General features: G+C 40.9%; 1 protein-coding gene across 3 annotated transcripts in view; it reads right to left on the minus strand.

Moving 5' to 3' along the window:
* The window catches only part of ADAMTS7 (ADAM metallopeptidase with thrombospondin type 1 motif 7), a 134365-nt gene that overhangs the window by 110171 nt on the left and 10857 nt on the right, over positions 1 to 13337 (minus strand). For all 3 annotated transcript variants that reach the window (XM_072982307.2, XM_020813218.3, XM_078380867.1), the window contains 5 exons: positions 9584 to 9771; positions 5624 to 5707; positions 4512 to 4636; positions 3837 to 3986; positions 3127 to 3270 (listed from right to left, as the gene is read on the minus strand). In XM_072982307.2, coding sequence (XP_072838408.2) covers positions 3127 to 3270; positions 3837 to 3986; positions 4512 to 4636; positions 5624 to 5707; positions 9584 to 9771 — 691 coding nt within the window. The remainder of the gene's footprint in view (positions 1 to 3126; positions 3271 to 3836; positions 3987 to 4511; positions 4637 to 5623; positions 5708 to 9583; positions 9772 to 13337) is intronic.

A 13337-nucleotide genomic window follows, 5' to 3' on the forward strand; every position in this document is an offset into this window, starting at 1 on the left:
CGCCGCCCACTGCTGACATTTTCCTCCAGCTGAGCGGCGGGAGCGGTCCTTCAGAGGCTCCCGCCGGTCAGATGGGGGAAAATGCAATCGTAATGCGATTGCAAAAGCGATCGCAAAATCCGCATCGGTATGCAGATTAATCGTTAAACAGTGCACTCGTTAAGCGAGGCACCACTGTATTTGCAGGATGAAGCCTGGGGTGGAATCCGGTCCAGTGTATACTAACAAAAGATTTGGGCCAGCATCATTTCTGGTTCGGGACTAGGGGTCTAACTCTCTGAAGCAGGGCTGATCCTGATCTTGAGCTCTACTGCTAACTTAACACAGAATCAGGTCCAATGTCAGAAAGTCAGATGCATGCACCCAAACATTCTGTAGATATCTAAAAAACCTGGGGGAACATTCCTAAAATCACCAGATTACTAATCCCAATCTTTTCCGTCCAACTCACTTGCCAGAAACTATTTAACAGGCAACAAAACTCTACAGTGGAAAGCTTTTCGTGGGGGAGGAGGTAGAAGTAATCTCAGCTTAACCTAAGGATATGTTGAGATTTCAGAGATCAAGAAAGCCCTTGATGGTTTGCGCAGTTCATTTAAACTGTTCCTGGTTGCAGACCTCTGACTCCCAGTTTCTTTTCTACCTCCCCTGCCTTCTTAACACTGACTTTAATATTATGACTAACATGGATAGTTACACAGACTAAGAAAAGCACATTTATCTATTCCTGAAATGTGCACAGCCCAAAGAAGTGGGAGGAAAATATGTTCTTTCTTCTTTGGACTGCAAATATCCCAGGAAGAGTGTGTCATTTCCTCACAATTGACCAGATAACTTCTCTGTTTGGGAACATGCTTCCCAGGTCTACTTGAGTTCATCTTACAAACTAAGCCCTACAGTTATACCATGAAGCTCATTCCAGGTGGGGCTTGGAAGAACAGATGTCTATGGATTATAACTCTCCTCCATACTGAAGCATGCAAAGCATATAGACTACGTTTGCAGCACTAATCTTGTATGCAATGTGGAAGTTAAGTGTGATGAAATGGTGTTTCTAAGCCACTATATTGGTGACCTTGAAATCTATCCAAAATTAGTGTTTTTTAGTCTTTTGTAAACTCCTTCTCAAATGGGGAGAAGATAACAAGTGGGGTACTCCAGGGCTCAGTCCTGGGTCCAGTGTTCTTCAATACAGTGGTGCCTCACTTAACGAGTGCCTCGCTGAGCGATGAAATCGCTTAACGAGGCACTCTGGGCCATCGCTGGAGCATTCGCTCAGCGATGGCCCCTATGGGGTTTTTTCGCTTTGCGAAGATCACTAAGCGATTCGCTTAGCGATCTTTGCATAACGAAGCCGGGGAGAACAGCTGATCGGCGGTTCCAAAATGGCCGCCGGAAGGTCTGCGCCGCATTTTCGCGCCCTGCCCTCGCTTAACGAGGGCGCGAAAATGGCGGCACTATGAAGAAACATCGCTGAACGGTGAGTTTTCAAGCCATAGGAACGCATTGAACGAAGTTCAATGCATTTCTATGGCTTTTTTTATTCCGTTTAGCGATGTTTCGCTATAGCGAAGGTTAATCCGGAACGGATTAACCTCGCTATGCGAGGCACCACTGTATTTTTATTAATGACTTGGATCAGAGAGATGCAAGGAATGCTGATCAAATTTGTGAATGACACAGAATTGGGTGGAATAGTTAATACCCTGGAAGAAAAAAAAAACAAAATTCAAAATGATCTGGATAGACTGGAGCTCTGTGCTGAGAACAGCAGAATGAAATTTAACAGTGCAAAGTACTGCAACTGGGAAAAAGAAACCAAATACACAGTTACAAGATGAGGGATGCCTGGCTCAGCAATATTATGAGCAAGAAAGATCTTGGAATTGTTGTAGAACACAAGCTGAATATGAGCCAACAATGCTAATTTAGGCTACATTAATATAAGTACTGTACAGTCTCCAAACTCTACGAGGTACTACTTCCCTTCTATTTGGCTCTGATTAGGCCTCATCCTGAGTATTGTGTCCAGTTCTGGACCCCACAATTCAAGAAGGATACTGACAAATTAAAACAAGTTCAGAGGAGGGCAACAAGGATGATCACATGGCTGGAAACCAAGCCTTATGAGGAAAGACTGAAAGAACTGGGCTTATTTAGCTTTGAAAAAAGAAGACTGAGGGGAGACATGATATCACTTTTCAAATACTTGAAAGGTTGTCATACAGAGGACGGGCAGGATCTGTTCTCAATCATCCCAAAGTGCAGGACATGCAACAATGGGCTCAAGTTATCTCAAGCCAGATTTCCGTTGAATATCACAAAAAACATCATAACTGTTAAGAGCAGTATGGCAATGGAATCAATTACCTTGACAGGTGGTGAGTGCTCCAACACTAGAGGCATTAAAGAGAAACTTAGACAACCACCTGGCAAATATTCTTTGATTTGTATTCCTGCACTGAGCACGGTTGGACTCGGTGGTCTTATAGGCCCCTTCCTATTTCATTATTCTCTTATTATTCTATGATTTTTCTTGTCCCTGCACACAAACAGAAGCTATAGATATAAATGTTCAGGCAAGCTAATTGCCAAGCATGAGGTAAAGGTGTTAGCAGTGCTTAAAATAAATATGTGCTGGGAAGAATCTGGCCCTGACAAGGACTGCAGGCAGGGCTGGTGAGTAATACTAAGCACTATGTCAGCAAACAAAACATTAATTGTTAAGCATTGTCTAGCGGCGTGTTATCATTACATTAATACATCCTATCATAGTAAACTGTCATGAAATAAATTTTGATCAAGGATACATTTGCCCATAAAATAAAATGGAAAATTATTAAACACATTTGTATTACCATCTATCCTGAAAATCAAGATGGCCAATAACTCCAAGAACTGGCAACACAAAATAGAAACCACAATAAAAACAACACCAGGAAAAACTACAGATGCATGAGAATTACATATGACCATTACATCTGGGTGACACATCTCACAGCGGAGTAAAACTAATGAAGCTTTGTTTCACAACTCCCAACAATACCCCTCCAGCCTCCCCACATGGGAAGCAATTAATTTTGTGTGCCACAGCTACAGATGAAAGGAATGAGCCTTCAGACTTACTCCAGGAAGCGGGTAATGTACTCCCTGCTGCAGTGGGACCAGGTGAGTGGTGAAGTATCGTACAGGAGCTGTGGAGACATGATGAAAGGTCTTTTCCCAACTGGCTCACAGTCATTGCCGCTTCCATCATGCTGAATCCCAAAACTGTAAGAGCACAGTCCCCCAAAGGGGGAGGTCAGCTGTACACACAGATAAAACTTCAAAGGAGCTTCAAACATCACCCCAGAAATACAGGGCGAAGCCCATCTCACAGATCTTATGGCTTCGCTCCCTAGGCTTTTGTGGGATGTTCAGCAACATCTACAAAAAAGCCAGAAGACCTGAAAGTAGATGCTTCAAATTGTGTGCATGTTTTTAAAATAGTAGGCAAGGTGTGTGAGGGGGAGTACTGATTAACATTCTGACTGCAGCATAAAAAAGCCCTACCTTTTCTTGAGAATATATTAAAACCTCCAGTAAATTACATTTCTTTGAAATTTCAGAGTATCTCTCTCCAATTATTTGGAATGACCCACTGCAACACACATATGAGCAAATAGATCAGCAACATTTTAGTGACAGTTTGGCAGGTGCATTAAAGTTTGTGATACATAGGCTGCTGTCCTTTTCCTAGAGATCCTGTAGCTATTTTCAGTACTTTCCTTTAAAGTAATGCAAAAAGCCTTCTCATATGTTTGGTATTTTGAAAGCAATATTCAGCTGCATAGTACCTGTGTCCAAGTTCGTGGGCCACAGTGAATGCTAGGGGAAGACCCGTGTCCTCATTTATGTTACAACTCCTGTGTGGTTGGCACATTCCAGAGACATGAGAGAGACCCAGTGTTTCACACGGATGGTTCACAGCAGTGCAGAGATCTTTCCTGTTGCAATTGAGGAGAAACATACACATAACAAGGAGATCGTTACAATGCCTACCATGATCCAAACTAGTTTTTGAAACAAATCAGCAGCTGAAAACTCTTGAAAAGGATGGGCATATAGCTACAACACAAAACCAGACTAACAAGGGCCTAGGATCTGATACTATGAGGTGAGTCTGGAGAAGTGCAGTACAATGATTCCAGAGATTTTTTGAAGGTTTTAAGGACAATTAGGTAAAGGTAAAGGTTCCCCTTGACAATTTGTCCAGTCATGTCTGACTCTAGGGGGCGGTGCTCATCTCCGTTTCCAACCCATAGAGCTAGCATTTGTCTGAAGACAATCTTCCGTGGTCACGTGGCCAGCGCGACTAGATATGGACAATTAACCTCTTTTAAAATCTGGTTTATGGACACAATTTACTAGCTTCAGTGCAAAGACAGTTTCAAAAAGAATGCCGTGAAGCTTCTCACTTGTCAAAAAAATTTAGTGTACATTACTGTTAAGAGAAATGCAAGTGGTTGTACCTGGTGAGTAGGATGGCTACATCATGGTGCAGCGGGTGAGTATCCCCCTTGACATTGATGGCTTTCTGCCACTTGCAGAAACTTCTCAAGGTGTTGTCCGCATGGTGGGTAATTTTCAGATCCTCCTACAAGAAGGAACACCAGGACCCCCACAATTAGCAGACATTTGTGTTACACATTATTTTCCTCTTTGGCATATAAACAAGACAGTTCTGAGTTCTCCTTTTGTTCTGTGTTCACATACAAAAGATCTGTAGCTGCCAACAATTTCATTTCTGCTCATAATCAGATTTTGTAAGTCATACAGCATTCTCTTTTGCAAAAGTGCAAAAAATGCAGTTTACACTACTGCTTTTAGAAGGGTCATTGGCTGAAAAAAAAATTCTTCACCCTAGCATACCCTAACAGTTTTTTCACTGTACTCTTTCTTTTCAAATGTGTACATGTGCAAAAAACACACCCTGAAATATTATTGGATTGGATCCTGATTTAGTCACAGAGAAATTAATGGCATTTATTAGTCATGTTAACCTAAATACAACTGATTTCAATGATTCTGCTACTTTAACTAAATAAAAACTATTGTTCTTGTTATTACAATTCACATACTTTAAAAGCTCTTTACCCTTGATGATACTAGGGATGCAATCCAAAAACATCATACAACATAGCATAGAAATAATAAAATGACGCCAACTTAGAAGCAGAAAAAGGCATCATGTAGAAAGATTCCTAAAGAAATATTCCCACCCTTATAAGTGACCACCCAGACAAGTACAATTTCTTGCAATGATGCTTACCTTAAGAAAAACCAAGATAACCTAAGAAACCACCATATGAAAAAAGACCAACTTATACTCCCCAAATGTTGGACAACAACTTCCATTAGCCCCAGCTACCACAGTCAATGAAGAGAAATGCTGGGAACTACAGGTCAACAACATTTAAAGGGCTACTAGTTGTCTAGTAAGTGCAGTCTGTGGGTTATGTCTGAAGAATCAGAAAGAAACAAAAAATAATGTCTGGAAGCAATATGGTGCTCTACTGGTAGGAACAGAAGATCTGCTGTGAACTATCCATGTGAAACATCGGTGCATTTTTTTGCTTTTTACCTCCTCATTTTCCAGAAAGATAAGACGCACAATTGAAATGTGAATTGGATTCCCAATACTAGCATCATGGAATAAACCAGCCACCTGTATTATGAAATAAACAGAAACAAGAAAGGAATTATATGAATGAGAAAGGGAACAATCCTACTCTTGTTCTGCAAGTCCATTCTATAACAATGCATTCATATGTCAATGTTTTGATGGATGACTGCTATTGTTTTCATACACAGATCTATGATTGATCATAGATCTATGACCTCCCCTTCAAGGATTTCTGCCTTGTCATAGCGAAGCGGCTTGAGTAATTCAGAGAAGCTATGGGCTATGCTGTGCAGGGACACCCAAGACGGACAAGTCATAGTGCAGAGTTCTGACTAAACGCGATCCACCTTGAGCAGGAATTGGCAATCCACTACAGTATCTTTGCCAAGAAAACCCCGTGAACAGAAACAAAAGGCTAAAAGATATGACACTGGAATATGGCCCCTCAGGTCAGAAGGCATCCAACATGTTACTGAGAAAGAGAGGAGGCCAAGTACAAGTAGCTCCAGAGTTAATGAAATCGTTGGGCCAAAGCTGAAAGGATGCTCAGCCGTGGATGTGCCTGGAAGTGAAAGGAAAGTCCGATGCTGCAAAGAAAAACACTGCATAGGAACCTGGAATGTAAGATCTATGAAGCTTGCTAAGCTGGATGTGGTCCAACAGGAGATGGCAAGAATAAACATTGACATCCTGGGTGTCAGTGAACTAAAATTGATGGGAATGGGCAAATTCAATTCAGACTATTATCATATCTACTATTGTGGGCAGGAATCCCGTAAAAGAAATGGAGTAGCCCTTATAGGGACAAGCTGTATTGGGATACAATCTCAAAAATGATAGAATGATTTCAATACGAATGCAAGGCAGACCGTTCAACATCACAGCTGGATTTCGAAAGGGCAGAGGAACTAGAGACCAAATTGCTAACATGCACGGGATTATGGAGAAAGCCAGAGAGTTCCAGAAAAACATCTACTTCTGTTTCATTGACTATACAAAAGTCTTTGACTGCGTGGACCACAGCAAACTATGGCAAGTCCTTAAAGAAATGGGAGTGCCTGACCACCTCATCTATCTCCTGAGAAATCTATACGTGGGACAGGAAGCAACAGTTAGAACTGGATATGGAAAAACTGACTGGTTCAAGATTGGGAAAGGAGTACAACAAGGCTGTATATTGTCTCCTGGCTTATTTAACTTATATGCAAAATACATCATGTGAAAGCCCAGACTGGAGGAATCCCAAGCCGGAAGTAAGATTGCCGGAAGAAATATCAACAACCTTCAATATGCAGATGATACTACTCTGATGGCAGAAAGTGAGGAGGAATTAAAGAACCTTGTAATGAGGGTAAAAGAGGAGAGTGCAAAAAATGGTCTGAAGCTCAACATCAAAAAAAGCTAAGATCATGGCCACTGGTCCCATCACCTCCTGGCAAATAGAAGGGGAATATATGGAGGCAGTGCAGATTTTACTTTCTTGGGCTCTATGATCACTGCAGATGGTGACAGCAGTCACAAAATTAAAAGACGCCTGCTTCTTGGGAGGAAAGTGATGACAAACCTTGACAGCATCTTAAAAAGCAGAGACATCACCTTGCCGACAAAAGTCCGCATAGTCAAAGCTATGGTTTTTCCTGTAGTGATGTATGGAAGCGAGAGCTGGACCATAAAGAAACCTGACCACCAAAGAATTGATGCTTTTAAACTGTGGTCCTCTTGAGAGTCCCCTGGACTGCAAAAAGAACAAACTTATCAATTCTAAAGGAAATCAACCCTGAGTGCTCACTGGAAGGACAGATCCTGAAGCTGAGGCTCCAGTACTTTTGCCATCTGATGAGAAGAGAAGACTCTATGGAAAAGACCCTGATGTTGGGAAAGTGTGAAGGCAAGAGGAGAAGGGGACGACAGAGGACGAGATTGTTGGACAGTGTCATTGAAGCTACCAACATGAATTTGACCCAACTCCGGGAGGCAGTGGAAGACAGGAGGGCCTGGCATGCTCTGGTCCATGAGGTCACAAAGAGTCGGACACGACTAAATGACTAAACAACAACAACATCGTTGAATCTATACTATCCTCAAAAAAATAGACATCCAGACCACTAATCAACCCCTTCTCACTCAAAAAATAGACACACTGATGTATCATTCTAGTCCTTTAACTTCAACACCAAGTAGACAGAAGAGGTTAGCCAATCTCTTTGAATTCCACAAAGGAAAAAGCCTCTGCCCACATGCAAAGGAGCCTATTAAACACAATGACCCTTCCCACAAACACACATCAGTTGGACTCCACTAATAAATTTTGTGTAGATATTACACAATGTTACCAATATTGCATTGGTTTCATTTCAGTTTTTTCACACCACAAGAGTAGACTAGCTAGAGATATTGTTACAGTGATTATTTGGGCTGGAAGTTTAGCTACCAGGAATGATGCATCAATGCATTCATGTTTTGAGTGAAGAGGATTTATCTGTGACAATGAATTTCCTTGCTTTGCAACTATGACTTTTGCTTTAAACCTCTTTTTTCACTTTTGGAAATCCAGACAATCCATTTCTTCCAAGAATCCCTATCACCAATACATATGTTCCAATGTCTTGCCCATACAGTGGGGTCTTGACTTGAGAACTTAATCCGTATTGGAAGGCGGTTCTCAAGTCAAAAAGTTCTCAGGTCAAATCTGCATTTCCCATAGGAATGCATTGAAAACCACTGGATCCGTATCTGCTCTTTTCCGTCCATAGAAACTAATGGGAAGCTGCTATTCCGCCTTCGACCACTAGAGGGGGATATTTTGTTTCTTTTTTTTTTTCTTAGGTCAAGAAAGGTTCAGGGAAGGCAGGGAAAATACAGTCCAGGCAGTACAGTACCAGGCAGTCTGAAGACTGTCTCCCAATCCACTCTCTAAACGCTGGGAGGAGTGAGGAAGCAGACAGGCACCCTTTTTACTGCCCAACAGTTAACTGAAAGTTCAAAATTTGCACTTTCCCTGCATCCCACGTGGTTTTTTTCAGTTCTTAACTCAAATCTAAGTATGTAAGTCAAGTCAATATTTTCCTATGAGAGCAGTTCTTAAGTCAAAATGTTCTTAACTCAAGCCGTTCTTAAGTCAAGACCCCACTGTACGTAGAATGTCGTAGAATTGTCCCTGACCATTTCACCATTGCAGAGGTCCAGCAGGCAAAACCAAGGCAACAGGAAGATCCCCAGACATCAGAAGAAAACAATCCATAACTCCCAGCCTCCTAGGTTAGATCACCTTAATCAACCACCACATTCCAGTGAATCTAAACACTATCATCTCATCCAGCATACAAAAACACGTCTAGAGTTGTACCTGGTAAATGAGCGGGTACAGACATTGTCTTTGAGACAGACTCATGGCAGCCATGGAGGCCACAACGTGCTAAACTATTCCCCACATAATTTAGCCTCAATATGTTTTTTAAAGTCTCACAGATAACAAGAGATGCCCACACGACTCTCAAGTTCACCTCAGCAGGCCCAGAAAAGGAGACTGTTGTATTGTGAGGTGTATGATATATCAACGGGGTATCTATTCTGTCCCAGTTTTGCACAGTCATATGAACAATCAAGGATAAAAGACACTGGTGAAAAGTAGGAGAGAATCAACTGGACTGGCTACCGCTATTTCATCTCTCCTGCTCCTGTACAGATAATTCCAGTTGACAAAAATGAAAGATTGACCCTTCCCCCAACCTCATTCAACTAGGCATTTGTAATTTATGCCAAGCTAGTTGGCTGCTGTTTCCTCATTCATCACATTATTCAACATATCTAGTTGTTGGTGGATTGAAAGCAGACCACTTTTGAAAAATCTAGCCAATGAAGTACACAACTTTGTCTGCTCCACAAGAAAATGACCAACACAGACATTGTAACACTTACCATGTTCATGACTGTCAGGACATATTTCTCAATGTTATTACTGCCATGGTATTCCACCATCTTTGTGTCAGCTACCACCAGGGTCTCCACCCATTTCTCCTTGCTCACTGAGCGCTGTTTGATCCGCCGCTTCCTCTGCCACGTCTCCTCCCATTTTTCTCTCTGCTTCTCAGACTCCGCAGGGCTTTCTTAGAATTTGAGAAGAAATAAAAGCCTTGCAATGCACAGGATCATGTTATAATACAGGCCAGCAAGGACCAGCCCTGAAGCATCTGTGTAATTCTGATAGGAAGCAGGGTCTATTTATATCTCTTTCCTTCATAATTGGGATCCATGACTTATGCTTTCTCCTATTGCCTCCTAATACTAAACCAGTAATCTTGAAGTCTCCTAACAGGTTTCTATTTAGTTCATCAATATGGGTGGAATTCAGACCTCCTTTGGTCTTGCATAAGAGATTGCCTGAGGAAAAGGGCACTACCATGATTGCTGTTTTTACCAATGATTTCCCAACTGGTTTCCATCTTGTCCCAGGGCTGGGCAAAAAAAAAAATAATAATAATTAAAAGGCAATAGAATCTAGAGCAGAATCTACAAGTGAGTATTAGGGAAATAAAAAATAACACCTCCTTATCCTATTTACTCTCCTTCAAGTAAAAAACTTTTATGTTTATGAAGCATAAACTTTTCCTTCTTTGCTAGGAGATTCTCTTTCCGATTTTTCATGCTCAGATCTCACAGCAGAGTAGATGAGAGATGGTATCATTTGTGATGAGATGGGTTTTTGAGTTAAAATCTTTTAAAGGCATATGGGTTTTGTAATTAAGAAATAAGCCAGAGAGGTTCCATCTTGTTTCCTTGTATAAAGTATCTTTGCTATGCTGACAAGTTGTTTTCTAGGCGAGCAGAGAGAATGTTATTCTGAAAGCCTGAGAAAGGACTCGGTGTGATTAGATAGATGGGAATTGTTGTGACTCTTTGATAAACCACAGAAAACCCAAATAACATCTGGTGCGTATGGGAAGGAAGTCATGTGATGTAACAGGACTGTTTGCCTAGTAACGAACTCTGATTGGATAACATCGTGGGAAGGTGCGATGAGCCCTTGCCAGTTACTCTAGAAAAAGGAACTTTTTACCTATGGACATTGTCTTTTCAAGACCGACCTTTCAGTCATTCGTGACCTACTCTTCAGCCATTTGGGACTCACCCTAATGTCTTTCGAGACAGACTGGTGGCCTACCTACATGGACTGGTTCCTATGCCTTGCTGGATTACTTTTGGACTTATGGGATTTTTCCTAAGGACTGTGCATGGACTATTTTCTATGGACTGTTCTATGGTATATTCTTTATGGACTTCTTTTCTTGGAATACTCCATATGGACTATGCTCTTGTAGTTTTGTAAGGACTATGGTATATTTACTGGATTTTACTTTTCTAAGGACTATGGGACATATAAGGGATTTTTACTTTTGTTAAGGGATTTTTATTCTATAGTATCACTGAGGACTATAGCCTTTTTATGACCTACATGGATTATTTTGTTTTTACTAATGATTTCTTGTACTGGAACTGTTTTTATTCTTTTTAATGGCTTTTTGGCTTTTTGAATACTTTTCTATTTTTCATGTTTTCTTTGCCTCACTACATCTTTGTAACTAGCACAATGCTAGTTTATTTGTTTTGGTTTAATTTGGCTTTGATACTTAGTAACATGCTTTTTCTTTAATAAAATAAAGATTATAAAACTCAATTGGTTTTCTGAACAGTACACTTGTCATAGGGTCATCTGAGAGTGCTGCCTCGGCCTAGCTTACTTAGAGTCCTGTCAGTGGTGCAAGTTAAGTCTAAGGACTACAAAGCCCACTTGACCTTTTCATAATAATATCTGAGAGTACCAGGGTGTTCTTATGTGGGCAGACCTGCGAGAAGGAGTGTTGTATCAAAGCTAGCTGAATTTGGATTCATTCAGCCCATTTTAGTATGTGCAAACTCCTGATTGCTCTCTGCCCAAGCTTACACGTGAGTTTTCGAACCCGTGTTTGCGACATCATTTACATAGGTACCAAAATCACTAGTCGTGCCCAGATGTTATTGGATTTTGTTCTTTAGAACCTCTGGTCTTCAGTCATACTAGCTGGGATTTCTGGGGACACACATCTGGAAATGACTGTGCTACAACTTGCATAGGCCGATATTAGAGATGGGCATGAACTGTAGTTCAGCGGTTCGTGCAATTCATTTCTTGGCTGAACAGGTGTTCAGCACTTCCCAGTCCCGCCTCCTCTGGCAGGTCCCCACTTGGCTGTACTCAGAGGCAGCGATGCAGGGAAGCCCATCTTTAGCTGATATGCATTTTAAAAGGGTCAAAATGGTATTAAATCCCTCTTCGCCTGCTCATCAGTGGAGTGGGCATTTAGAACCAGCTAAGCAAGCAGATAAAAAAGGTTCTAATACCAGAATTTAAGACAACACCACCACAGAGAATAATTTTCACACATAAGCAATGTCAGCTTCACATTGTGAGAAAACTCACAATGTGAAGTTGACATTGTTTATGTGTGAAACTATATTCATTTCATAAAATGCTCAAAAGATGAATGTTACACTTTACATGTTATCATGAAATTGCTGTAAAGGTTATTCACAAACAACACATTCCAGACAGCAATGTCTTCTGGTGGAAGACTCCTACCATCCTGCATGTAATTCCTTCTCCTGCATTTGATCATTCTGAGTTATTTACTTAAAAAGAAAAAAAAGAGTAAAGCAAAGTGCTTATATACTGCCTCATAGTGCTTAAAGCACTCTCTGGGTAGTTTACAATTTAATTATGCAGTTTACACAAAACCACTGGACAATAAGTAGAAGAGTAGAACACCTTCAAGTGTTTCAAATACTCTTTGTTGAATTATATCCAAAAGTTTAAAAAAATCATCACTAGCAACAGTTCACTCAAAAAGAGAATAATCCATCCATCTTACTTCCAAATGTAGGCACTAAACAACATTATTCCACCTCATATTTCAATCTGAAAAAACTTCAAGAATATGTAAATAAAATTGTATTTTAAAACAATGGAAGAGTGAAATGTCAAGCATCCATGTTTAGATAATCTACAAAGAGATTTAATTTTAGTTCCCCTTGACATTTTTAGTCCAGTCGTGTCCAACTTTAGGGGGCGGTGCTCATCCCATTTTTCAAGCCTTAGAGCCACCACTTGTCCGAAGACAGTTTCCATTGTCACGTGGCCAACGTGACTAGGGAACGCTGTTTTACCTTCCCACTGAGATGGTACCTATTTATTTACTCGCATTTATATGCTTTCAAACTGCTAGGTTGGCGAGGAGCTGGGACAAAGCAATGGGAGCTCACTCCGTCGTGTGGATTCGATCTTACGACTGCTGGTCTTCTGACCCTGCAGCACAGGCTTCTGCAGTTTAGTAAAATATACAGCAAATCATTAAGCACACATCAGAACAAAGTGTTCCAGATGTCACTTCTATGTTCAGAATCAAAATAACAGGGCCTTTAATCCCTTCCTACTAGCATTTCCGGTGAGCAACATGAACAGACTAGCTCATCTTTCCAAAAGGATAGTGAGATTAACAAGAAATGTAAGACCTTGGTGAGATTCACAGACCAGAGGCTTCCCGCCCTGTTGTAAAGCCTATTCACAATAACTGAGAAGACTGTGTCCACTTTTTTCCAGGTACAGCTTAACTATTTTAATTGGTTCAAAAAAAAATTG

This window comes from Pogona vitticeps, chromosome 12 (assembly GCF_051106095.1).
Source record: "Pogona vitticeps strain Pit_001003342236 chromosome 12, PviZW2.1, whole genome shotgun sequence".
Taxonomy (NCBI): Eukaryota; Metazoa; Chordata; class Lepidosauria; order Squamata; family Agamidae; genus Pogona; species Pogona vitticeps.